The sequence below is a fragment of the Colletotrichum spaethianum genome (assembly GCF_022836535.1).
Source record: "Colletotrichum spaethianum MAFF 239500 DNA, contig07, whole genome shotgun sequence".
NCBI classification, from domain to species: domain Eukaryota; kingdom Fungi; phylum Ascomycota; class Sordariomycetes; order Glomerellales; family Glomerellaceae; genus Colletotrichum; species Colletotrichum spaethianum.
Window position 1 is genome coordinate 35,366 of NW_026054777.1, and position 27,051 is coordinate 62,416.

The following is a 27,051-nucleotide window of genomic DNA, read 5'->3' on the forward strand; positions in this document are numbered from 1 at the left end:
CTCCCGTCGCCAATTCCAACTCTTGGTTCCCAAGTGTAGAAAGCTGTGATAGGTCGATCCGAGTCCGCGCCGCAGCCCCGCGTCCCCGCCCCTCACCGGCCCCGCCCGCCGACATGGTCTGCAACCGCGCTCGGCACCGGCACCAACCCCCAGCTCCACCCACACGGCCCCCATGCGCCGGTGATTGGCCGGCCGGGACCGGTCACGCGCGCCCGTCCTGCAGGACGCAGGGCCGGGGGAGAACACAACCCAATAATCTCCCCACCTCCCAATCGTTCTTTCTCGTCTATCTAAACCTCACGAACTGCACATCCACCCGAATGCCTTATCCCACAAACAAAACTCAGAGTCCCGTTCCGACACGATTTCCCTCTCTAAACGAGCCTCGCCCTTTAGGTTACGAACACTTTGACCAGACTCGCCCACATGAAGCAGTATCACAGGCCGCGGGGTTCATGCGGACGTTCACCCTTGGTTTTGGAAACCACTCCCGCTCGCTCTCCCCAAAGGTTGTTTTGCCCCCCCGTCGCTGTGGCTGACCCGAACGGGACGTCATCGAGGCCGCCTGCGAGCTGTGCGCCCCAGGGGCCTCCGGGTTCATAGGATGAAAGGGGCAAGAGCCTCGAGCTTCGAGCCTGTCAGCATAAGAAAGCTAGCTAGGAATGGTGTTCTGCTAGGAGCGAGGTGGCCACTGCTTCGCAATGCGATGTCTTTCAGTCTCCCCTTTCAGCCTCGTGAGGTCCTGTGTTTCCCATATGCTGTTTTTCGATTGCTGATGGTTCTGGCCTCTCTTTGGCATGGAGTGAATGAGAAACGATCCGCTACCAGAGGCAATGCATCGTCAACACCAGACTGCGAAGTCTTGTAGCTTTCCCTTGGTCCCTCTGTTTGATGAGCGAATACTATTCGAGAATACTTGTTTCTCAGGATCAGCTCTGGATGACATCAACGACCGCCGCGAACCATCCACCCTCGGAAGCGTGCCGAAGTCGACAATCACTAACCAAGCAAGCTGAACTCCAAAGCCTCAACCAACCAACCATCCAGCACCGGTTCGCGGAGGGTGAGCGAAAGCCCCCGCCAGCTCCCCTCTACCCCTCCAGTCCCCGTCACCACGCCTCGGAGAAGCTGCCGAAGGAGAGGCCATAGCTATCAGCCCCAACATGATCAAACGCTCTGCGTATAAAACAACCCGTCTTCTATATCTCCGGGAGAGACGGCCGCAGTATAGGCATAGCCGTCCATGCTCCCATGCTTTGCACTCCCCTCCCTCCCCACTCACACACACGCAATGCCTAAACCAGCTCAGTGGCCACGACAGGGCCAAAGCTTCCCTCCTTCACCTTTCCCACCGAACCAAGACGAGCCCCAGGTACTATTACCGCCTCCGCTTCTCGCCACTGCCCCCTCCCCGGATTTCCCCCAAATCCAGAGCAACAGCAAACATGTTTTGGCCGCTCGTCATGCAAAAACGCATCTCCCCCACGTCAGCAGGCTTTATATCGTCTCAACCTCCATTCCCCGACATTGGCGCCAAGAATAGCCAAGAAGACGTAGCCCGGAACCTTGGACCGCGCGAGTCTGTTGCTCCCGTGCTCCCCACGTTCTTCGAGCATGCACAATGCCCAAGGCCGGGTTGTATGGAACAACAATCCATACAGTCGTTGGGCTGGCACGACATTGACCGGGACGCAGGACTTGGCACCGACCGTGCCTCCCGCGGCCCATTGAGGCTGCGTATATATGTAAAGAGCCTCAACCGTCGGCATGTCTCTCAACACTTGAGAGCCCTGCCCACTCGGCCGACATAGACTCTCTGTCCAACCATCCCTCTCCAGACTCCTGGTCTCGCAAAAAAGGCGAGCGTGTAAAAAAAGAACAAAAGGCAAAAGAAAAAAAAACAGGCGGTCTGAACTCCAAACAACGCAAAGTATAATCCCCAACCCGGGGGAGGCAAGAGAGCGGGTAAAACAGGAAAGAAAGCAAGCCTCCACGCCACGACCATCAGTCATACGGCTCCGACTTCTAATAGCACAGACTCCACGCCATTGGGGAACAGGAGCGTTATGCGCCATGGGGCCATCTCGCCAACTGGTACCCGGGCCCGTGGTGTTTCTCATTCGCTTTTACCTTTTCTTTTCTTTTCTTTTCTTCCTCCTTTCCCCCCTGGGCCATCCAGCGAACGGCGGGGAGTTCAGTCCAAAGGTCGATGCACGCGACTCCCACTGGCGGCGAGCCGACCGGATGCTCCCGTTCGAAAAAGTCCACACCTTGAAACATTAGTCTGATGTCGTGCGAATGGGGGCATCCCGACACGGCGCTTTCATGTTTCCCCCTCACTGGTGCCAAGACCGGTGAGACTGCCGCTCTCTGCCATTGGGAAAACCTTCGCGCCGACTCGACGCAAAGTACAGGTATCGCCCGCGACTGCAAGGAGTTTTCCCCGATACCAGTTCCTCTCTCGGTCGCTATTCAAGCGACGGCGGCGGGGAACGGGTTTCGACAGGCGTGGGCGGTTGCGGTCCTGTCGGCGCCGGCTTAACGCCGAATGCCGGGGCCGCCCCGGTAATCACTCAGGGGCGGGGGACAAACATGTTGACTGATCCGGAAATAAGGTGCGCACGCATGAAAACGTCGGACGAGCCCCAAGTGTATTTTCGCTGCTAAAAACCATCGAACCCCGACCGCCGACGGGGGCGATCCTGTCCTGCGGTGAACCATAGTTCTCCGCCAGTCTGGCCGTGGGCTCATGGAGAAGCAGGCAGATGCTAGTCTGCAGGGCCACACATATACACACCACCACCAAAACCCAATGCTGGGAGGGGTTGTCACAGTTTCATGCGCATGGAAACCAATTAAGATTCGCCGCTGGCAAAGAGGCATTCCCGCCCGCCCGTGTCCTGGCTACAGGAGCCACGTCGCGGTTCTGGCGTTCATGCTGGTCTTTCGATAGAGGCAGGGCGTAGTACCCAAGTCAATGAGCACGGCAGAGTCTAGATATGCATGAGCATGTCAGATAGCAAGAGCGGGCAGTCCCTCGTGGTTGGCCAGCCGAACGCTCGTGGAAGGGTACGTGCGGCACGCATGGATGATGTGAGACAGCAGCAGCGAATAGCGCACAGCGGCGGACGCCTGTATCGATGCATCAGGAGGAGGGAATGTATGGCGGGGGATCACCGTGAGCTAGGCTAAGATGATTGACTCGTGAAGCTGTAAGCTTATTCACACCGACACCTCAGGCAGTAGACGGGTTTTGGTAAAACCTCGACCGGCGACGGCACCAATCAGTGCAGCTATAGCGGCTGCGGTATCACGGAGTGCTGGGATGTCTTGGCACCCGGATCGCTCGGAGGCCGTGCGCGCCGGCGGCTGCGCGTGTCTCTCGACTCCTATCTGCCCAAGACAGGGCTTGCCTAGGGACCGGAGATGAAAACGGCCCCAGAATTCATCGACTTCCCTCTGACTGGGACCCGAGGCCCCGTTGAAAGATGGATTGTTTGGTTTTTATACACTAGAGCAGATCTCATTTCGGGGAACGTCGTTCAACATGTCCCGCTGAGAGATTCCGAGGTGGAAATGGGGCGGGAGAGGAGTGGAAAAACTCCGCCGAGGACCATGTCAGAGTCGCTCCATCAAAATTTAGTCATTGCAGGTTTACAATCTCGATTGGGGCCGAGAGAGCGTTTGGGCAGTCTCCGTTGGGCTCCAGAAATCGCGAATGCCAACCGGAGACTCTTCCTCGCCGGCCAGTTTCTGCTTGCTGGGCTTGCACTTTGGCTCAGATCAGCGGGAATTAACGCAACGCAGGCGCACGCGACACACGGCACACGACACACGACGCTGGACTGGTTGAGGCTGCTGCAGGCACTTTGGCCGAGTGCTTCTCTCGACCCAAATCACAGCTGGTGATTAGCGGGTTACGCGAATGCGCAGGAACATGACTGGCTGCCGGGGGTTGGTGGGTGAGCAATGTAGCCAGAAAAAACGGTGTCGAAATGCCAAGCCGCCAAGTGCGCTGGTGCCTCGCGGTCATGATGGATGTAACGGTTGGCCTCCCTCACCCTCCTCAGCTGAGCCAGCACAGACAATACGCTGTTAGCGGTTCTGCGGTGAGACAGAGTGACACGGTGACGGGCAGGATCTGCGCAACATGTGAGGGTGGATTTGGTTCGTGAACTCTTGGTGCGATGGTTTGAAATGGTTGGAATAAGCAACGCGCCCACCATGGAAGCCGTCTGCAGAGGGTGAGCCATCTGCCGGCGAGCGAGCTTCACACTAGACAGTCGGTTTGGCGCCTGGACTTGTAGTTATTGACTTTTTCTCCTGTCGACGATCACAAGCTTCGACACGGTTTCGGGTCCTGAGCACTCCCTTTTTGGCCCCTGCTACGAAGGTTTACTTTAAATTGGCATGCTGCTCGATGAAAATGCGATTGCCGTTAGCACATTTTTGTAAGCAGTCGCAGTTTCGGTGGAAGGGTGATCCATGATGCTGACTTTTTTGGGATGTGCAGCAGGGAAGAGCAGCAGCCAGAGTCTCAGCGCTGGCGCCGTCTGAGTGGTTGCTAGCAGTCGACGGGTAGGTAGCGCACACGGGCAGAAGAAGTCGAGAAAGGCGATCCTTGATCATTGTGGCTTGTACTAAAACCACCATCCTTACCAAGACAGGGCGGCTGGCTGGGGTTATGGCACCTTGTCCCCATATGACGGACGGCAAGTCGTCGGGCTCGGGATCACCCAAGTCCGCGAAGCTCGCAGTCTGGCCTCTGCTCACAAATCAACGACACCGCAGCGACCGTAGCCTCCCGCCGACCGGCATGTTTGCTCTTGCTGTGTAAGCAAGCGATTCAACTCATCCCGCCAAACTCCGACTTATTGCACGTCGCACGCGTGACTGAGAGGGTAACCATCGCAACCACATCCCACATGCTTATCTCGTTTCCCTCCCCTTGCGCCGAGTCGGGTCTAGCGACCACCCAGGCTTGCGTGCTTTTGCATCTCGCAACAGAAAACGATGGCCTGTCATTTCGCATTCGGTTGTCTTCCGCGTATTGCGGAGGGAAACCGCAACGATTGGCAGGATCGCATGCAGGCGGAAACAACCCCCAAAGCCAGCAGCAGGGGCTGTTGATGCGAGATGCGAGAAAGTCATGCGAGAAGGATGCAGGATCACGAGATGCCACTTTTTGGGCTTTCGTTTGATGGGGTTTGATTTCGGCGAGGCATGAAGGTGAGTAGTGGCGACATGAACGGGGAGGGTAGGTGTTGGTGTGTCTGGTCCAGACTCCACACACTCACCTCTCGGTCGCAGAACCTCAGGTGCGGAGCGTTTCGCTGTAGCCAAAGTTAGGAACCCAACTTGGTCGCATATGTAATGCGCCACGACCTCCCCTATCGCCAATTCACACACACGTGTAAAGCGTCGTCCGATCCAGTGACGGCCGTGTCTGTCCGTGTACACAGCGTATCTGCCCCGGTGTCAAGGCAGCGGGGGTGTCACAGACCGGCGAAAGGTGGCCGGGAGGGGTGGTGTATTACCTGCTTGCTGCGTATCTGCACACCACGTAAACGCTCCTGGCACAAGCAGGAGTGCTCGCTATCCAACAGGTAAGGGAGGCGAATGGAAGGACGAAAAAGGAGCGAACGGGATGCGGAGGTCTGTCCTTGGCCGACGCCGGCTCGTCGAGCGGACAGCGGCGTCCTTCTCGCTCGCTGGACGGAGAACGGTCGCGCGGGAAACAAATGGAGTCCGGGACTAAGCGAAGGGGAAAATTGCGCGTCTTCCGTAAGCAGGCTAGCCGGGCGACAAAGAAAAGAAAAATTGGTTCAAGAAAAATTCATGACGACAGTGGGGAGCTAGGTATGCGATGTGGATGGACGGAAAGGGAGCCATGGGAGGGTCTGGGTCCAGGAACATCGCCCGCCAAGTGGGGCATCGCAAAGGAAATGAAGTCAGCAGCTGGTGCTTCCCTGGTGGAAGGTGGGGCAAGAAGACCTCGTCCGAGGCGGGCGGAGGTACCGATACTTCTGGCACCTGCCTACACCGAAGAATCCGCGTACTGGGAGGTCCTTGCCCAACCTCACCTGCTCCTACCGTAACCATCACAGTCTCTGTTCGTCTCTCACCCTCTCTTACTCGATGCCAGTAGCAATGGGGAGGAGCACCCCGGAACTGCATCCCACGCTCCCGTTCAGTGTCCCTGTCTCTCATTTGGCCTGGTCAATCTCACTGCCAGCGGACACGCGGGCTCGTTTGGGCGCGCTTGCTCTCCACTGGCACAACTGGGACTTGGCCTCTCCTCCAACCTCTGGGCGCTAAGACATAGGGCAAGTCGTCGTCACCACGGTCCCCAATCATTTCGCATCTGGCCTTGTCGGCTCCCTCTGGCCCCTTGCTCCCTACCAGCCTCTGTGGTTTGTGTGTGTGTGTGTGTGTATGTGATTATGGCGGTAAAGGGCCTGGATGATGCGACGGCGCTTGTTGACTCGAGACCGACTGAGACTTTTGTCTTTCGGACAGATCTTGCATCCATCCTGATCTGGCCTGTACTTCGTCGAGGTCCCGGCCATCGACTCTCGAGTCGGTGAAGTTGAGATGGCATTCTTTTGGCGCTAATTTCGGCACCATCAAGGGTGATGCCACTTTCGCAGAGCCTCGATGATGCTGGCACGGTAGTGTCGAGGGGTTTTCTCGCGCCCCTTCTTCGCTGATTACCGGGCGGGACGGAGCTAATGGCATGCAGGATACCCTTCGTTCCCATCGCACTTGGGCGTCGGTGCCGGAGACGGCGGGACGATGGATTAGATAAGTCGCGGCCGGCAGTGGGAAGGTCCAAAAGGGAGGGGCTCTGTTCTTTTGGCTAGCACTGTTGTTTTCCCACTAGGCTCGAAGCCATCGCAAGCCACTGACTGCAAGCCCCATCTTGACAGTGACGGTCCCCAACGCCTCTCGTCAGGCCACAAATCTGAATCACAGTCGACAACGTCGGACGGGCCAGTGGTCAGGCCGATGTACCGACCACTGCGACTCTTTCGTTCCGCGGTATGGCGCCGATTGCGTCGGGCCCAATGATGACTCCTCTAGCACTACTCTTTGTGTGGGCTGTCTGAGATCGATCACGATGGCTTTCTTTCTCCCGGGCTTGCACCCACCGCGCGCCGATGGGCCTCGGAAATCGAGATTCGCGCCCACGAGCAATGCCCGAGTGGTATGAACTGCTACTACCGGCACCGGCAGGTGAGCGGGATGTTTCCAGCGAGATCCAACCTCCCGGTTTTACAATGTGCTTCCGCGCGGCTGGGACAGGACAGGCCTTGGAACGTAGCCGGGTCAAAAGATAGCGGTGATACTCTGGAAATCGTGTGAACAGCAGCTGATTGTTTCACCGAAATGGATTGATTTCAGGGGGTTGCAATTGCACACATGCCTAGTACGTCAGTGTGCCAGTTGCTGCTTGCTTCTCCTTATTAGTCTGCGACACGCTGCGACGCGAGAGCTCAAACAGTATTGTTGGGACGGGGGGTACTATAGTACAGTAGTTCATCATCAGCCCTGCCGGCCGACCATATACACATGTCAGCACTCACGCGACACACATCTTGTCTTTCTGTGACTGGCTTGGGTGCAGCTGATGGGCGCGCGCTTGCAGGGCCAGGTCCAGCAAAGTGCGATGCGCCGATTCGTCGGGGACCGGGGGTGGACTTTGCGGGTTTGAGGATGGACGAGATGAAGCCGCCCGCGATTTGTAAAGACGAACCATAAAACCAATTTTTTTTTCTTCTTTCAAATACCTAGGTAGAGGAGAGCGTCTAAAGAGGCTTAGGCTCGAATCCAATGTAACCGCCACTGATGGTTGGTTAACTGTAGATGGTGGAAGGGAACCACGAACAGACCACGGCTTCTAGATCGAATCACTAATCAGGTCCACCACGGAGATGTTCCGTAGCTTTAAATTTTTTTCCTCCTTTGTCATGAGCGATGTAATCCACACGCAAGAAATGCGAAGGGCGAGACCCGAAAATGTGACGGAGGAGGAAGGAAAAAAAATCGAAGCAGAAAAATCGAAGCAAAAATGGATACTGGCGTTACTAGTGCACTACGTACAGTAGAGGTATTACCGGGTCCGGGCAAAGGCGGGTTCTACTGCAAGCCAGCATCATCACGTAAGGAAGGGCCCGTCGCCCACTTGCTCCCAGTGCACGCTGGACAGCGCAGCGGCGGCGGAAAGCGGACTTACACTACAGTCGCAGTAAGGGGTACGTACCCTCCCATCGAACTTGCCCGATCAACTGCAGGGAGCGTGCAGTATCTGATCCCTGCTCATGTTTCTCTCAGGACAGGGCCGTGCATCTTCCATCACCCAAAAAGAAGCAAAGCACGCGTGACTCTGACGCAGTACGTACCCCCTGTCCCCCGCTCCATTGAAATGTACCTGTACCCGAGCCGCAGCATCCGAGCGTTTTTCGCATTTGGTCGTGTGTGCGACTTTTCCCCCCTTCCTTTGGCTACCACAGACTAAGATGGCCCCAACAGAGCCTACCACGTCGTTGACAGTACGAGTATTCGCTTCGCATCTGTCAAGCGGGCAGGCCACTGGTTGTCAGTCACTCACTCGTTCACTCACCGTAGTCAGTCATCATCATGGACGTGACCAGCGCTATCCAACCACCCCAGAAAGATCGCCATGAGACCTCCGGGGAGATGGCGCCGAGCTTGCCAGCTTTCAGCAACAATCATGACAAGTCGATCCGGAGGGGGCGGGAAGGAGGGCAGAGTTGCAATTGGCATCAGCCTGCCTCGCCTTCCCTCCTCCTCCGTGCGGGAGAACGCAAGGAAGCAGAATCCGACACTCTGAACGGTGGTGGGCTCTGAACCACCTAGCAACAGCGCGACGATGAGTATTCGGAACGCAGGCAGAGACGCCAAGAAAGTCATGTTAAGGGACCCCAGGGACCCCCGAATGAAGCAGCAGAGCATCATAGCTCCATCTTGATTCGATTCGGCGTCCTCAGTTTGCCAGTCCCAGCGTCCCACGCGCTGCAACGGATCACTTACCGCCCGACGCCCCCTGGCCTTGGTCAGCTGTGTAGGGACGGGAGACTTGCAACCCACCAAAGGAAGGGAAGTGAAGGTACCCACGATACGTACTCTGTACCCATCCGCAAAGCAATCTGCGTAAGGGTACAGTACTCGATACTTTGGTCTGCCCGCGAAGAAAGGACGGACGGGCACACACACACACACATACCTACATCCACTCCATGTCGCTGCACCCAAAATCTCTCGGTCTCTGACAAGCACCCCGGTCCCCGCCGCTTCCGTAGGCCGGCTTGGTCTCTCTTGGTACCTTTCCGCTCTGTCTTGGGTGTCTTGGGTACCTATGGGCTCTTACATAGCACAAACCGTGGGCTCCAGCAAAAATCCAAAGCTCGGCCTCCCCTCTGGCAAGTCTTGGACCTTGGACCTTGTCTGGTCCTGTCTCCGGTCCTCTTTTGTGACTCTATCCCTTCTCTGCCTTACCTTAACCTACATACTTTGCCTGCCCCTGCCGCTTTGCCCGTCCGTTCCGCTGCCTCGCCATACATATCAGTCTAGTCATCCACACTTTCCGTAACTTTGTTGCTTGTCTCATTCCCTTATGACCTCGTCCTCCCCTCCCTCACCAAAGCCCTTCGCCTTCAAGACTCCCTCCGCCGCCCGTTGATTATTCACCTATTTCCTCCCTCCGGCGGCCACCATCCACTTACAGGACGCGAACCAGAGGATCAGGAAGTTTTGGGGAATTCCAACAGGTTGCTCACTGGGACGTGACGTAACTGGTCATCGAGAGACACATCCAAGACCATACAAGGAAACATACCGGATGTTTTGGTTTTAGTCAGACACGGACAAGTCGACGCACCCCGGAAGAAGACCTTCACCCCCGCGAGGTCCTCTTCGCCGACACCTACTATCGCCTCTCACCCCGCCCCTCGCATTTGCGTCGCAATCCTCGAATATTGCTTTCTACCCGAGGGCATCAGTAACCATGCGTGACTTCGCCAGCTTCCTCCAAGGGAAGCCGAAGCTGCCATCGCTCTGGACCGGCAACATCAACTTCGCCAAGCTCAACCCTATCCCGCACCGATACCGACCCAGCCGCGCAAAGAGAAATCAGAAGAAGCACGACAACTATACCGGCGGTGCTGAGGATGTCACCTCGCTCCAGCGATCTCTGAACCCCTTCGTCACATTACGGAAACTGCAAACCCGCAAGTGGCGGCTCCTCGATTTGCAGTACACGATATTGGTCGCCCTGATTATCTTCTCGCTCTGCATTACGCCCTCGGCGCCTCTAATCAAGACCCTCGCTGTCGCTGGCGGCCTCCTGCTTCTGACAGTCCCCGTCACTAGCCAGTTCTTCTTTCCGGGACTGAGTATATGGGCATACCTCATTTATTTCTTTTGTAGCCGGTAAGTTCCTTTTGCAATTTTGATGTCAGAATTACAAGCTGACCGAGTCCCAGCTTTATTGATGCGAAATACCGCCCTCACATCTGGGTTCGCGTTCTGCCCGCCCTCGAGAACGTCCTCTACGGTGCCAACCTCTCTAATATCCTATCCGCTCACACCCACCCTGTCCTCGACATTCTTGCCTGGATTCCGTACGGTCTGGGCCACTTTGGCGCTCCGTTCATCTGCGCCGGCTTCCTGTTCCTCTTTGCCGCTCCCAAGACGCTTCCCGTCTTCGCCAAGTGCTTCGGATGGCTGAACGTGCTCGGTGTCACCATCCAGCTCGTCTTCCCCTGCACTCCTCCTTGGTACGAGAACGAGCATGGCCTGGCACCCGCTGCCTACGGCATGCAAGGATCTCCCGCTGGTCTGGCCCGTATCGACGCCATTCTCGGCATCGACATGTACACGACAAGCTTCACCACGGCCCCCGTGCCTTTCGGTGCCTTCCCCTCCCTACACGCGGCCGACGCTGTCATGGAGGCTCTTATTCTGAGCTACTGCTTCCCCCGATTCCGCCCTCTGTTCATGATCTACGTTGCATGGATCTGGTGGGCAACCATGTATCTCAACCACCATTACGCAGTCGACTTGGTCGGTGGATCCCTTCTCTCTGCCGGCATCTTCTACTACGCCAAGGCCCGATACCTGCCTCAACAGCAGGCCGACAAGAAGACTCGCTGGGAGTACGACTACGTCGAGATCGGCGAGCAGTCGAAGATCTTCGACGAAGAGTATGGAAGGTTGTACAACATGGGATACCTCCAGCGACGCGGCAGCTCCGACAGCGACGAGTGGGCCGTCGGTAGCAGTTCCAGCTATAGCGCATCGAGCCGGGGCAGCGGAAGCCTGAGCCCTGCGCTTTCCGAAGAATCCGGCCGCAGCATCTTCAGCATCGAGATCCGACCCGATCACGAACGATACGAAATTCCTCATCTTACCGAAGTGGCCGTCCGGTAGATTGATGCTTAACTTGCGTAGCACGCGCACGTTAATCTTGACCCGCCATAATGAACGCGAGGACTCGCGAGCTGGATGGGCCATAATGCTGGCACAGCGCCGCAGAGCGCACTCGGAGCCTTCGGACGACGCTCGGAAAACAGAGACACACCCCTCACCAATACCTTTTTTGTTCGATTCTTATCATCAGCACTTTGACTAAACACGGATACCACTTTGGATTACCTGTACCATTTGCATCAGCAGCACAGCAACGGCGCAATCGTGGTATTTTATTTTGCAAACGACAGAACCGGCCGGAGATGAAAGATTCTCGTCAGGCTTAGGAGTAACGGCCTCATGGATGACCACAATGGCGGAGAGGGACCCACGGAGCCGGGTCGGGGTACATGGAATGGGAACGCGGAGATATAGACCCCCGTACATTAATGTGTTCAATGTCGAGGTCTCACGTCTTTCGCTCCGGCTCAGCGCCGGATGCGTGGGACGAGATTGATCTCAGGCGTCCGACCAGAGAGGAAGGCGGACCCGATGTAATGCGGAGGACGAGAAGGAGTATACCACGAGCAGAGGTAGAGCAGTCGCTACTGAAGTAGTTGATGAAGATCAAGAAAGAATATGAGAAGCATTTCTCCTAATGAAATTTTCCTACCAACTCGCATCACATTGTGACATGCTCCGTAAGACGGTTCAGATTAAGTTTAACCTAAACAAGGTGTTTAGTGGAACCAGCATCCGACGTCGAATGTCGTTCCGCGACCTCCGTCCCTCTGCTCAGCTGATCCCGGCCGGTCCGCCGGAAGGTGTGGGAGAGGAATTGGGTGGGCTCACATTTCGCACCGCCCTCTTCCCTGCGGCCATGCTGCGGCGCAGACGGTTGAAGAACGCCTGGGCGAGGGGACGATGACGCTAAGCCAAGACCCGAGCGATCGGGACGGGGAAGGGGGGGGCTAGACGTGGCTTGGCCCCTCCCGCCCGGGGGGGCGAAAGGGATGTGGGTCCGCCACCGGACAAGGATTCTGGAACTTATTTCGTTATACTTGTGTTTCCCCCCCCCCCCCCCCCCCCTCGTACACGGGAAATGTATTCGGGATGATTAAACGTGAGTGCCGGGCGGGACCGTTGGGCTGGGCGAAATAAGGCCGACGTCAGGCTGGTGGCCGGGGGTGGTTGGACATGGGTTCGGGAGAGATATTGCTAATTTCCCGGGGCCGCGGTTGGGAGGACGCGGCAGGGGATAGTTGGATGGAAAGGGGAAAGGGTGAGTTTGGTCGGATGGACTATTTTTCTGGGGGTTTTGATATTGTTGGGCTTTTGTTTGGGCCTGATTTGGGATGCAGTTTGGTGAGGACGGCGAAAGATGCTGTTTTCATGTATCGGGCAAGAGGCCTTTCAACAATGTCGTGGTTGCCTTCAAAGTCCCTCTGGGGTAGGTTTCGACGCGATGTGAAGACGGATATAGGGACGACAACCCGTCATGATTCGCGTGCCCTGCGGAAGTACCTTAGAGTGCAGACCCGGGACGGACCGGCCACGGCATAAGTAGATGATTGAAAGTGTACATAGGGTCCGAGGGTGATATAAAGGGGCGGCGCAACGATTACACGGACACCGCAAATTCCCATACATAGCCAGCACGGGTCCCTAATCTTGACACTATCTAGAAGGGTCTAATCAGAGCTAGTCAGGCGTGACCATCTCCTCTCACAACCTGAACAGCAGCAAAATGAGGCAGAGCGCTTCTAGACTCCTATACTTGTCAACCGTAAATGATACCGCGAGCTGGAATCGGGCCGGCAGGTAGGTCACTGACTGGTCTCAAGTAGCGGTGGAAGAATCGCTGTTGCTCCAGTCGCTGCTGGGATAATCAGGATGACGGAGGGAGGTATTTTGCAGTCCTGATCGGACCCTGCTCGACTAAGACACAGATAACAAAACAAGACAGCCGAACTTGCTTAGCTCGCAACGTCCGGCTCCCGCAAAGCCTTGAAGATAGAGAGAGAGAGTGTGTGTGTATGTGTATGTGAAAACAATACTCGTAAGACGTTGTGAACGCCTACCGCCGACGGTATCTGGACACGATATTTTCATGGCGGCGCCCAGAAAATTAAGGACCTATAAGCTACAACAAAAGAGAAACGAAAAGCTTTATTATGCCTCATAAGGCTCTTGGACCCCATCACGGCTGAATGAAGATTCAAGACATTGACATCTGCACGCTTGTGGCCAAACCATTTTTCAGCTGATAGACAGTGGCTTCGATACCCCCTCTCCCTTGCTGGATAATGAGGATTGCTCTTGCCAAGATTCGTCTGTGTGAGTCGCACTTCCCGTCTGCATATCGCAGCGCAGCCTTGCCGAAACTCGCAGGTGCCCTATCGTCATGTCCAGCGAATGACAATGCAACGATTTCCGGACTTTCTGTGAGGTAGTGGCACATGCTCATTCTTTTGACATGTCAGCAGAAGCCGGCCGCAGCCCGTGGGTGATTTGCTGCCCCTCGTGCTCGTATTGTCTCTTCCTTCACTACGGCTGCCACCGCCACAACGTACCTCAAATCCTACAGCCTGATCAACCCCCCCACCACGTCCTCACTTATCCGAAAGCTGAACAATGTATGGGAGCTGAAGAGATAAGAGGAAAGATGGTGTCCTTTGGGGTCCTTTCCATTCCCTCCCGCACCTCGGCGAACCCGAGTGCTGATTGACAGGGTAACCAGGGAGTCTCGCGTTAGCTCTGCCATGAGACGATCTGGTTTTACATTTGAATGGTGCGCGGGTACTATCCCACGATCAGAATATGCGACCGGTCTGTCCAAGAGTTTTGGTATTATTACCTGTCCACGAATATCGGCGCTCGAGTGCCTATAAGTATGGCCCAGCCTTCCAAAGAAGGTGCGACTTGGTCGCCCATCGGTATTTTCATGTAGATTTCAACGGGAACGCAAAAATGGGCTTCGAATGAACCGTGGTTTGTATACACCACCCTGTAAGTGACTTGACTAGACAACTTGAAGTACAAGGACCTAATCGGAAGGCTGTGCAGCCCCAAAGCCTAGGGTCTCACAGTTCTGCAGCCTGCCTCGTCATTTCGTATTTCATGACGGGTTGCATGTCGATGTCGCCCCACCCGTTCCAAGCAGGCTGGATTGTTATATAAGGGATAGAAGAAGATCAACCGGGCATCCAGCCTTGTCAGTAATCTCTGAAAAGTCAGGTCTGTTTCTCCTTCCGGGCTCTTGCGCATTCATCACCCAAGTCTCCAAAAGCGCTCATTTGACACACCATGAGCTCATCGACAGACTCGATCGAATTGATGCACCGAAGAGGCGGTCCTCGCCAGAGATACTATGATGTGCTGCCTGACTTCCAGACGACCCACGACCTCGTACTTGGTCCTCCAGACGAGTCACCGCTTGGATGCCCTAGAGCGGGCTCGCCCACTGTGGAACTCAAAGGTGAAGACACTTCATCAGTCCGGCCTTTACTCTCTCGCCAGTACGAGAGTCTAGGCGAGCTGGACGAAAGTCCAGGGGAACTGCACGCTCCTCGAGCGGGAGCATACACACCCATCATTGCACCCTCCAACAGGACCAGCAGTGATCAAAACGAGAGCAAATCCGAACCCACTCCCGTCGGAATAGAGGGGACACCAAAGCCCGTCACTCGAAGCGACTGGAGACGCTTCACCAGTGGCTGGCTGATCCACGTCCCTGCATTGATAGCAACAATCGCCCTCATCGTAATCAGTGAGCAGAACCGGTTTTGGTACTCCGAAGAGGGATTCAAAGGGGGACCAAAAGGTCGCGATGTCATTTTACCTGCCAATGTCATCAATAACCTTCTCCAGCTACCGGCAAAGATCCACGAGATCCTGATCATCGCGTCGCTGGCCTCCATCTCCATCGCGATGTTCCGAAGACGATTGATAAGCGACGGCGTTCGCTTGGGGTTCCTGACTGGCGGTTACCGAGTCGGCGATCTGACCTATCTTTTTTCTCCTTCCTTCAGGCGCCAAGGGATCGACTTTCATCGACCTTGGGAGTTGTTGCTAGCTGGGTTTTTGGTCTTCGCAACTATAATGTCCACAATTGTCGGCCCTGCATCGGCGGTGTTGCTCGTCCCGACTCTTGGGTGGTATCCTCTGGACCACAAATCGGCCTTCTCAGAAGTTGTTATGCCTCTTACCTATAGAGGATCGCCTAACTTCACTTGGCCGGCAAGGCTCACGGAGTCATCTGATGAATCCATAAACATGACGCAATGCAATATCATCTCAAGCCTCCCTCAATATTGGTGTCCGGCAGGCGGGTACACGGATATCTGGAACTGGGTGCGAAATTTTGGCTCAACAGACTTGAAAGACAGTCTCAGGTTCCAGCATCCGTCCACCGATCTTCGTCGAGAATTGATGTTTACGCAGTCAAACGGCCCAGAGAACAACTCTGTCACGCTTTCAACTACACCGTCACATTTCCTTATGGTTAGCTTGGGGTTGTTTCGCGATTACATTGATGATAATTACGTTGGCGCCGTGTCAAGTAGAACACCTTACAGACTTACGACCAAGCCGGCCAGTGTGACAGCGGACACTCGAGGCGCATACCTTTACCAACCGTTTGTACAGTCAAAATGCAAAGTATATGACGAAAAGGAGATTAACACGACCCGATTTCCTATGGAGCACATGAAATGCTTTGGAGATCCTGATTGCCAGCGATTGCAACAGCAGCCTCCGCTGCCAATCAGACATGCACCATGGTTAGACGACTCGGACTTCGATGGTCGAATCGCCACCACTCGTTACTTTACGTTATACAACGACACTTCCGTGATTTTTATCGCGGGGCAGTTTCCGGAAAAGAACGACAGGAACCTTGTCTATGCCTGCAACTTTCTAGCAAGCTGGGTAGCTGCCAACTACACTGTCGACCCTGAGACCAGCGACACTCTGAAATCGACTCTCAATCAAGAAGAAATCCTACAAAGAACCTTTAAAGGTGATCATATAGAAAACGGTAGAACCATCAGATTCTACCAAGACTGGCTGAAGTACCTCGCCCCCAAGGTCCTCATCGGGACGAACAAAACAGCGACAACCATCGGTACACTAGTCAACCTGTTTGTGGACAAGTGTAATAGCTCAAATGTAAATACAGCACAGTGCTTCGCTCCCGTTGACAGTAACAACATCTCAGGCGTGGAGATATTCCTGTCCAAAGTCTTTGGCACGTACCTAACCGACAGCCTCGCACGTACAGGTTCGCAATGGAAGACCAACTTAAGACTGAGCCAGGGCCACGACGAGCTGCGGTACATCTGGCTCAACGACCAATACGGCAGTCGATCAGGTGTGTACAACTTCACGACGTTCAACGAGACGCACACCCTGCGGAATTGGCGTGGCGGTGAGCAGTACGTACACTCGACAATCGAGTACATGACAAAATTTGGCGTTTTTGCTGACTGGCTGCCAATCGACTTTGACGTCGAGTGGTACGGTTACGGCACGGGGCAGCAACGCAAGACGCTGCACTTCGCACTCGCCATGATGCACATCTACCTCGGAATACTCGCGCTCTACGCCCTGTCGGTAGGGTTCCAACACATGCTCGAGCTCTTCAATGCGAGAGTGAGGCAGAAGCGTTTCCGTGTGCTAAGCGTCATCCCCTGGTCGGATCTGCAAGACCTGGTGGTACTTGCACTCAAGACGCCGCCGCCTTTTGATGAGGATCTGAGGGATGCTGGTGCGGGTGTCACTTCGAATGAAGTATGGAGCAAGGTCGTCAGGGTGCGAGCGGATGAGCAGCGCAACATTCATTTGGTGTCGGAGGACAGTGCTCTGACCGAGAAGCTTAACGAGGTGGGAAGCCAAAAATATTTTTAAGCTGATCGATGAACCATTCTTCTTTTATCACTCTTGATTTATTTATAGTCCCTTCATATGTCTTTTGTTGCATTTCTTAAGTCATAGTTGATGATTAGAATGCATGTTTCGGCAGCTTATCGATAAATGGATACATATTGATTCGTTCAGTCTTCCTCCCACTTTGTAAAATGACTTCTCCTATCGTGACATCATCAAACGCCGAGTCATCTACAACTACGGAACCAGGCGAATGTTCACAGCATGAATGGACAGGAAAGTGGACATTGTTTCCCCATAAAAAAAGCAGCGACATTCGTCTGAAAATCAAGCCATAATTCCCAGGACTTCGAGACATAACTCCGGAACTATCGAGAGGAAAGGAACATATTTGGATATTCATAGGTCACCTATCTGTTAAGACATTGTGCCGAAGCTGAACCTCTTAAGCAAGGCTCATTTTTAGAACACGCGACCAGACAACTAGTACCGAAAAAGGGTTACCCTACTACTTGCCATTTTCATATACACCAGTCCAAGATGCCAATGGCAAAAGGTGGGATGTAAGTAAACGGCTCCTCCTGAGATCTCCTACTGCACGCTTCTTAGGGACATAAATGGTCCAAAGAAAGGATATGAAAGAACACAAAGAGAACAAGGTAAAATTGCTACAAAGATATGTCGCCCTCCGGAAATTGTAAAAATAAAACCTGGCCTGCGCCGCAACCGAGGATCACCGTAGACCCTACCACGGCCGAGTGTCTTGTTCGGTACTCAGGCGGCAACCATAGCAATTTTACAGAATCCCTTACAATCCACACCTTGTCAGCGCTAATACCATAGCCGTAAAAGCGAGGCAGTTCCAATCCCCCGGTGGGAAGTAGTGATGATCTACCGGTGGCAGATGTATGCCTTAGATCAATAGTGCCTATATCCGTATAGAGCTCTAGTCCGGTTTCTGAAAAGGCAATGTAATTGAGCACTCGACCTATTTTGAGCGTTCGATGGCATTGACCGGTGGTGCCGTCCCAGATCTTGACGGTTCCATCCAACGACGAGGAGACCAGTTGTTTGCTGTCTCTTGTGAAGGCAACTGACCAAACAGAATCATCATGGCCCTCAAGTGTTCGGAGACACTGGCCTGTAATGTTGTCCCAGACCTTGATAGTTTTGTCCCACGATGCTGATGCTAGGTATTTACTATCCTTTGAGAAGGCAACTGAGTAAATACTATCATCATGACCCTCAAGCGTTCGGAGACACTGGCCTGTTATGTTGTCCCAGACCTTGATAGTTTTGTCCCACGATGCTGATGCCAGGTATTTACTGTCTTTTGAGAAGGCAGCTGAGCAGATATAACCATCATGGCCCTCAAGCGTTCGGAGACACTGGCCTGTAGTGCTGTCCCAAATCTTAATAGTGTCGTCACTTGATGTCGATACTAGTTGTTTGCTATCTTCTGAGAAGGCTACTGACACGACCGCGTCGTTATGGCCCTCAAGTGTCTGAATGCACTGGCCTGTGATGACGTCCCAGATCTTAACAGTGCAGTCCCACGATGCTGATGCTACCTGGGTGCTGCTGCATGAGGAGGCGATTGAAGAAACAGCACCATTATGGCCATTTAGTATATGTAGATGCTGATTCATATCAATATCCCAGATCTTAACGGTCCTGTCCTCTGATGTTGATGCGAGCTGAGTTCCATCACTTGAGAAGGCTACTGAGCAGATGGACGACGTATGACCCCTAAACGTCTGGAGACACTGGCCTGTAGCGCAGTCCCAGACATTAACGGTTAAATCTTGTGATGCTGATGCTAGCTGCATGCTGTTGCCTGAAAAGGCTACTGAGTTGACAATGCTTTTATGCTCAAGTGTCCAGAGACACTGGCCCGTAGCGCTGCTCCATACCTTAACAGTATTGTCTACTGACGCCGATGCAACCTGCTTGCTGTTGCCTGAAAAGGCTACTGAGTTGACACCGGCTTTATGCTCAAGTGTCCAAAGACACTGGCCTGTCGCACTATCCCAGAGCTTAACAGTTTTGTCTGCTGACCCTGACGCTAGCTGCATATTGTTACCCGAAAAGGCTACTGACCAGATATTATCATCATGGCCCTCAAGAGTCCGAATACAATGGCCTGTAGTGCTGTCCCAAATCCTGACAGTTTTGTCTTTGGATGCTGATACTAACTGGGTACTGTCGCCCGAGAAGGCTACGGAGTGGACCCTGTCGATATGGCCCTCAAGTGTCTGGATACACTGGCCTGTGATAACGTCCCAGATCTTAACAGTGCAGTCCCACGATGCTGATGCTAGCCGAATACTGTCACCTGAAAAGGCTACTGACCACACCCTATCATCATGGCCCTTAAGCGTCCGAATGCAATGGCCTGTAGCAGTGTTCCAGACCTTGATCGTGTCGTCACCCGATGCTGATGCTAGCTGGGTACTGTTGCCCGAGAACACTGCTGAGTAGACGATGTGTTCATGGCCCTCGAGAGTCTGTAGACATGAATTCCACTTCTTTTCCATAGCAGGTTTTAGATTAACCCATTCAGGCTCCTCGCAAGAAAATAGCTTTCTAATGATGCTGTTTTCAGGGCAGAACATAAGCGCTGAAGTATACAACTGAAGAGGGCTGTTTTCAAAACCCACTCTATTAGCTCGAATAAATCGTAACCCATCCAGAGCCAGATTAGTAAGCTTAGAGTCTTTTCTTGGTAGCTTTGTCCTATTGGTAAGCATGATTCTAGAATTCAAGTTGTATTTGAAGACGCACCTCAGCCAAATATGCCAGCTTGGACATTTGGAGAATACCCTCAGATACGTTCCCAAGAAGACTAAGCGCCTCCAGCCAGTGAAGGAAGTGCTTTTTCAAAAATTCGTACACCAATTTGCTGTCATTGAGGTCTTGGCCGCGCTGGTCCTGCTTGGTAGAAGCATCCGTAAAATGGTTGACCCAGTAGGCACAAGAATACCGGGCTGACGCTAGCGGATCTGGGTCGGGGGGCTTGACTCGGTTAATGGGAAATCCCGGCGAAGGTATGTCATAAATGTTGCGTCTGAGTGTTTTCGACATGATCTGCATCGATCTCAAGGCGATGGTGTCATGCTCCTGTGCTAAACCAGATGGGAAAAGAAATCCATGCTTGGCTAAGAAGTCCTTTGCTGACTGATGGATAATGTAAACAACATCGTTTCTTATTGTGAGGAAAGAACCGCTCCAACCTGCAATGGCCACAATGTTTTGATGTGTGTCAGAAATGTTAGACGGCAAATCGACAAGAGCCTGGAGTTCTTTCAAGTGAAGTGGACGATACGTGGCGGTAACTGTTGATAGAAGTTTCCGACAAAGTTCGGGTCTCTGCCGCCCTTGCTCTTGGATTTGCCGTATCATTCGTTCGTATAACTCGTCCAGGCTGCTCGGGATATCATTGATGATGTCCATGACTTCCAAAATCTCTGCGTTGTGGAGCTCTTGAACCACCAGAGCAACCCATAAGAATGTTCCGTCGGCTTTCAGTTGCATTAACCGCTGGACTTGATCTTGCAGCAATTGATTTCCTTGAAGTACAACTAGATCTGAAACACACTGAGAGATGTATGCGTTAACAGCCTGAGAAACAAGCTCTGCATTTTCTCTAAGCTCCAGACTCAGCCTCGCCCGAGACTCAGCAGGGCGCACGATTTGCTCAATATCCCGTCTATTGCGGCTAGAAACTAGCCATTTCGCTTGAGATGAAGAGGATACTTGGACGATTAGGTGTAGAAGCTGGATAAGGCCAGTCTCGCATTCGTCAAGTGCGTCGATAACCAGGTAGGTATCTTGTGAACCTATGTCTTGCAGGATCATGATAAACATTTTTGATAAGGCATCCCAACTGTTAACATCTTCGAACAGCTGTTTACCCGCATGGTCATACTTCTTTCGTAAGCGTTCGATTAGGGACGGTCGTTGATCGAGGAGTAAGTAAATGAGTCCGCGTAATACGGCTGTTGCGTTGTTCAAGCGCATGTCCGTCGCCTGGCAGAAGAAATAGGACAGAAAAGTGTTTGAAGGCTGTTTTTCCAACTCATTGATAATACCGCAGAGTAGCATTGTTTTGCCCTTACCAGGATCGCCCTTGATCCAGAGCAGTCGGCTCTGTCCGTCGTAGTGCCATCGGCCGAAGTCGTTATGATCAAGGATCCAGCGGTATGACTCTCGCAACAGGCCGCCCTTCGTGCGCTCGATGCGATGTTTGTCGTCGCGGGGGTCGCTGACACGCAGGTCCCTCAAAAATTCGCGCTCGCGTTCACTGTTTGATGTTGATCCTTCCTCATTGGTCAGTTAGGTCTACTGACGCTCAACAAAGGGCCTACCAATGTAAACGTCGCGCGCGCTGAAGTTGCCGGATCCAGAGTGTTGAATGCCAACACCGTCAAACTCTGACCGAGCGCCAGGCTCCTGTGAGATATGGGAGGCGCCAATACTATCGTTGTTTCGAGGTACGGCCTGTCGCTTTTGGGGGTTGTCATACAAGTCAGAGGCTTGCTCAGCCCATGGCCTTTTGGCTTTGCGCTCCATCGTATGGGTTTTCAAGCTTCGTAAAACATAATAATTACCGGTCGAGTCAACGTTCTTGAGTTTACATTCGTACGATCAGGCTGAGCAAACGACGGCTGACGGGTGAAGAGGGGTTGGTCCACATGCGCATGCATAATTGGTTGCAACACGGAGTCTAGGCGGCTAAACATGCACGCAGGAGCTATTGATAGACGCGAACCGCCAAGGCCTGTAATAATCAGTCGTAGTTTGGTTCGTCGTGTTTGAAGATGAGCGCTGGTAGTTTCCACCCGTATCAGGCTGCTGCGGATTATGGCTTGGAAGTTAAGCCATCGCCTGGTCTAGGACATTGAGAACGCGGACCTGCAGCCTCGAAAACAAACCCAAATCCAAGCCTAAATTCACCTTGTTCCACAACTTGGTGATATTCAAACCCCATCATAAGCTTTGACTCAGTGTTGCACGACCATCGTAAGACTCCTTAGCTACCTGAATCATAGCGCCACTAACATTTGGAGTATCACGATGCAGAATGAGGCCAGGCTCCCCAAGGCTCACGATGAATACACTATTGCGGTAGTGTGCGCCATGAGCTTCGAGATGAGCGCTGTCCGCTACATGCTAGATCGAGAACATCCCCGTCTGCGAGCCAAAGACGGAGACTCGAACATTTATGTGCTTGGTGAGCTTAGCGGTCATAATGTTGTACTCGCATGGCTCCCTGGTCAGCAGGGAAAGGGGGCTGCCGCAACGGTCGCTACCAACTTAGCCCGCACATTCCCTTGCATCAAATTTCGATTTCTTGTGGGCATCGCGGGAGGTGTCCCCAGCGATAAGCATGACATCCGCCTGGGTGACGTTGTTGTAAGCATGCCCGAGGGGCAGTTTGGGGGAGTCGTGCAGTATGATCTGGGAAAGGATACCGATGCCGGATTCCTGCTTAAGGGTTCACTTTGGCCTCCGCCATCTATACTAAGAAGTGCCGCGGAGATGATGCGATCTGACCATCTGGCCAGCGATAACAAGATTGGAGATTTTGTCGCGACGATGCTCCAAAAGGGACCGAGACTTGTCACCTATAAACGGCCGTCCGAAGAATCCGATGTTCTGTTCCACGAAGACTACGCGCACGATGGCGCCAGCGTTTCGTGTGCGGGTTGTGACAGGTCTAAGGCGGTAGAGAGGCCATCGCGCCGGCCCGAAGGCTCCGTGATTCATTACGGACTAATTGCGTCGGGCGACAGTGTGCTGAAGAGCTCAGCAAAGAGGAGCGCAGCTGCACGCAGTTTAGGTGACGTTCTCTGCTTTGAGATGGAAGCGGCTGGGATCATGAGCGAGTTCTCGTGTATTGTCATCCGCGGTATCTCCGACTATGCAGATTCACACAAGAATGACGACTGGCACTACTTTGCTGCCGCGGCCGCTGCCGCTTGCACGAAAGAGCTTCTTACCTACATCGACCCTGCGGTGGCCCCTACCATGTCTACTGCGTCGAAACCTTCTGCAGATGCAGCATCCGATCGCAAGGAAGAGCCGGCCGCCAGTCATCGTTTCTACGGCACGGGCATCCAGCATTCTGGTTCCGGTAACTTTTCGGTGGGGAACGATTTGAACATTAGATGATACCTAAGAACCAGGCATATGAGTGGGATTTAGCCGTAGCAATGCTCCATAGTAAGACAGGCTCAAGGAATATATCTAGGTACTTGCGCCTCGCCACCCCTCGTATGTTATTCTCTTACCCAACTATGTTCCCCAAAGCTATGTTACAGAACAATCGGTATAAACTGGCATGGATGGGTTGCTTGGTTATGTCAAGCTACAGAAGTGTTACTTCATTTTAGTCAGGAAACCAGTGGACAGCTGAATCCTCGGGATGGTTGAGTTGTCTTTGTCAACACATGAAGGCCGTGCTGGGCAAGATGTACTCAAATACGCTTCAGCAGTTGTTGGTCACTTTGTCATCATTGTGACTAGCTACCTAGCTGACAAACATGTGGCTCATCTCGAGCCGAACTTCCTCTCCGTCTTCCCGACCCCATGAAAACCTCGCACAAGAAGGATATGCATTAGGTATCGATCCATCCAACGCCTCAAAAAAAGAAAGAAAGTTCAAGGTGATTCGTTTCTCAACACACCGCAACTCGTCGGATCCTTCCTTATCAAAAGCGAAAGCGGCTCTTGCGAAGACCAATGTGGCCATTGCAGCAAGAGCAAATTTCTCGTTGGAAATGTGACAAGCTGAATCGCGTAGAGCCACGGCGTGAAGGGGATATGAGCATGCGAGATGTGAGAATGAATCTCGAGCTCATAGTGTACTTTTCCGTCCGATACCATGCAAGAAAAGAAAAGGGAAGAAACCAGGTTGGCCGGTTGTGAACTCAACCAGCTGGCGAGCGGGCCAAGATGACGGATAAGCCAAGTCGTGCGGCTATCGCATTCTTATATACTCTCACAGGTGTATGGGCAACTCGTTTGGTACGAGTAATATGTTAAGCGCACCTGGGTCATTCAACAGCCAGGTTGAAATGCGCGGTATAGGTTTCCGGCACTATTGATCTTCTTAGACCTTTGGCGCCGGAACCGGAGTCTCCTTCTTGGAAGACTTGGGCTCTTCGGTCTTTTCCGACTTTCTGCGCTTGCGCTTCTCCTTCTTGGGCGTCTCAGCTGGGGGAGAAGACTTGAAAGGGACCTGGGGGATGGGCACGGCGGACTCGCGGCGAACACTGGGTGGCTGGATGGGTGTTTCCTTGCGAGCTGAGACGGTCTGAGAGCTGCTGGTGATGGCCGATTCATCATCCTTGGACTTCTTCGAGCTCTTCGACTTGGACTTTGGCTGAGGGGTCGAGGCTTGAGGGGCCGGGCTGGATCCAATAGGAAGGTTGGAGAAAGAGAAGCCCGCCTTCGGGATGGTGGGTGGAGGAATAGCCGTTACCTTCTTGGCAGAAGCCTGACCAGCTTCCTGAGCGGCGCTATCGGCGTCACGCTTGAGCTTCTTGGCCTTCTTGTCGGCTGAGGCAGCCTCCTTCGCCAGTTGAGCAGAGGTTTCTTCCTCATCCGCAGGAAACTTGCGCTTGGATGCCTTCTTGGACTGGTCGGGGGTAGCGACAGCACTCTTCTGGCCCTTCAGGAGCTCCGGCTTGGGGTTGGAGCCCACACTCGAGATCGACTCTATGCTATCGCGCCGCTTCTTGCTCTTCTTCTCCTTCTTGGAGGGCAGAGGCTGCGAGTTGGGGACTTCAATGACGGTAGACTGGGAGTCTTGAACGGGGTCTCGGGCGGTCTTGGACTTCTTCTTGTCCTTCTTTGCGCTCTTGGGTGTGGGCTCGTCGATGTCCATGGCATCATCTTGCGAAGCCGCGAGTTGAGTAGACGCGCGCTTGGACTTCTTGGAGCTAGACGGCAAGGTGGGAGCGGGCGCCATGTCGACATCCTCTTCGCTGTCGGACGAGGCATCAAAGCCAATCGTGCCCAGTGGGGTGTCATCAGAGACACCGATAGGGTGGAAACGGGCTCTCAAACCCGGAGGTTGGGGGCGTGCAGCGTTCGGCTGGTTGGATCTCGGTGCGCGGGGCTCGCTGCCAACCAACTGAGTTACACGCTTAACATGCAAGACCTTGTCGACCTTTCGGGAGGCTGCGCATAATTAGCATAGTGCACAATGAGGGCCTGGGATACTCTGCTTACCTTGCTCGTAGCGAGTGCCCTTCTTGTTGGGGATGAGGAGCTGCACAGCAGTTGAACCCACGTCAAAGCCGACAGTGTAGTCCTCAGAGTTGTGCTTGAAGATGGCATCGCCGTTCTGGGCCTTGTCCATCGGGATTTGAAGCTTCTCAACGACATTGATGGGAATGGATGCCGGAGCGGTGAAGTACCAGAGCTGCTTGCCGTCGAGCTTGGCCTTGGCGAAAAAGTCGTTCATATCCTTTCCATCCTCATCGCCTTGCGCCTGTCTCAGGACAAAGTCCCTGCCGACAAAACCAGGAACGCTAAGGTCCTTGCTGTTGCGTCTGGTGGTGACAGCAACGGACTTGTTGGCGGCCTCGTCATCAGACTCCTCCTCTTCCTCGTCGTCGCTTTCCTCCTCACTGGAGCTTGTTTCGCTGGAGCTGGTCGAGGCAGGCTTGGCCGCCTTGGTGCCATTGACAGAGGGCTTGGCCGCGGGCTTTGCAGCTTCGCCCTCCGATTCACTCTCAGATTCGGATTCGCTCGAAGAGGTGGTAGATGCGCCATTGGTGAGTGCCACCTTTGCAGAGGCCTTCGGTGCCGGTTTCTTGGTAGGCTCGCTCTCGCTTTCGCTGCTGCTGTCGGTGGAGTCGGACGCTTCCGCTTCCGCTTCGGACTCTGAGGAGGGCTCTTCGGAGGAGCTTTCGGGTTTGACGGGAGCCTTCTTGGTGGAAGTGGGCTTCGCAGACGAGGTCTTGCGTTCGACATCGCTATCGGCGACCTCATCTTCCTTGCCGCGCTTGGCCTTCTTGAGAGGAGTACCAGCGGGTTTGGTCGACGAAGCCTGGCCATTGAGCTTGTTCACAAAGTTGGGAACGGTCGGGACATCGTCATCACTGCCGTCGCTGCTGCTGGTGTCTTCGTCTTCATCGGAATCGTCAGCGCGAGGATCGAATTTCTTCTCGTTCTTGGCCTTGGACTGGGTGCTCCGCGCAAATTTGCTTTTGGGTTGGCTAAGAGTCGGTTCCTGGGATTGCTTCTCCAACATGGCGCTCAGCGAGTGAACGCCATCTAGTTTGCGTGACGACATCGTGCCTGGAGTGGTTCGGGGGCAAGGCGCGAGGCGGGCGTAGAGTAGATTGAGGGCGTCGTGATGGCAGAATTGGGCGCGACAGGAAATTTTCGAGAGTCCTGCAAAAGTTCGGCCAGGTTGGCACGGACCATTGGTGGGGTCGCGGCAGCAGGAGCGACCGCGACGCGGTGAGTGCCAGGCATTGTGGGCCAGGCTGCCATGGTGCCGGACGTAGTCGGTGAGTTCGGCGATGGCGTGGTGGGGGCTCGGGCCCGCATGAAGGATTTTCCACCTTTATTTTTCGGTGTGTGCATTTCGCTTCGGAAACTCGCAGCGCGACGTCGGCCGCTGTCGGGTTTGCCAAACATCTCGATATTGAGGACGAGTCCGAATAACTTGAGTTTCGGCGTGGCTTAGGAAGAGCTTTAGAAGCTGTGTGTGAGTTT

General features: G+C 53.9%; 5 protein-coding genes across 5 annotated transcripts; 3 read left to right on the forward strand and 2 right to left on the reverse strand.

The window, feature by feature from the left end:
* Positions 1 to 10,027: 10,027 nt before the first annotated feature.
* ColSpa_03456 (inositol phosphorylceramide synthase catalytic subunit aur1) lies at positions 10,028 to 11,451 on the forward strand (the record flags this gene model as incomplete). The annotated part of the gene is made up of 2 exons (XM_049269668.1): positions 10,028 to 10,452; positions 10,506 to 11,451. The coding sequence occupies 2 exons, from the start codon at positions 10,028 to 10,030 to the stop codon at positions 11,449 to 11,451; spliced, it is 1,371 nt and encodes a 456-aa protein (XP_049125625.1).
* Positions 11,452 to 16,128: 4,677 nt separating this feature from the next.
* ColSpa_03457 (uncharacterized protein) lies at positions 16,129 to 17,337 on the forward strand (the record flags this gene model as incomplete). Its single annotated transcript, XM_049269669.1, has 1 exon — positions 16,129 to 17,337. The coding sequence occupies one exon, from the start codon at positions 16,129 to 16,131 to the stop codon at positions 17,335 to 17,337; it is 1,209 nt and encodes a 402-aa protein (XP_049125626.1).
* Positions 17,338 to 17,984: 647 nt separating this feature from the next.
* Positions 17,985 to 21,888, reverse strand: ColSpa_03458 (vegetative incompatibility protein HET-E-1; the record flags this gene model as incomplete). Its single annotated transcript, XM_049269670.1, has 3 exons — positions 17,985 to 20,045; positions 20,101 to 21,635; positions 21,684 to 21,888. 3 exons carry the CDS (start codon positions 21,886 to 21,888, stop codon positions 17,985 to 17,987), a joined length of 3,801 nt encoding a protein of 1,266 aa, XP_049125627.1.
* Positions 21,889 to 22,392: 504 nt separating this feature from the next.
* ColSpa_03459 (uncharacterized protein) lies at positions 22,393 to 23,490 on the forward strand (the record flags this gene model as incomplete). The annotated part of the gene is made up of 1 exon (XM_049269671.1): positions 22,393 to 23,490. The coding sequence occupies one exon, from the start codon at positions 22,393 to 22,395 to the stop codon at positions 23,488 to 23,490; it is 1,098 nt and encodes a 365-aa protein (XP_049125628.1).
* A 940-nt stretch (positions 23,491 to 24,430) lies between these two features.
* On the reverse strand, positions 24,431 to 26,623 carry ColSpa_03460 (uncharacterized protein; the record flags this gene model as incomplete). Its single annotated transcript, XM_049269672.1, has 2 exons — positions 24,431 to 25,503; positions 25,555 to 26,623. 2 exons carry the CDS (start codon positions 26,621 to 26,623, stop codon positions 24,431 to 24,433), a joined length of 2,142 nt encoding a protein of 713 aa, XP_049125629.1.
* Between the last annotated feature and the right edge of the window lie 428 nt (positions 26,624 to 27,051).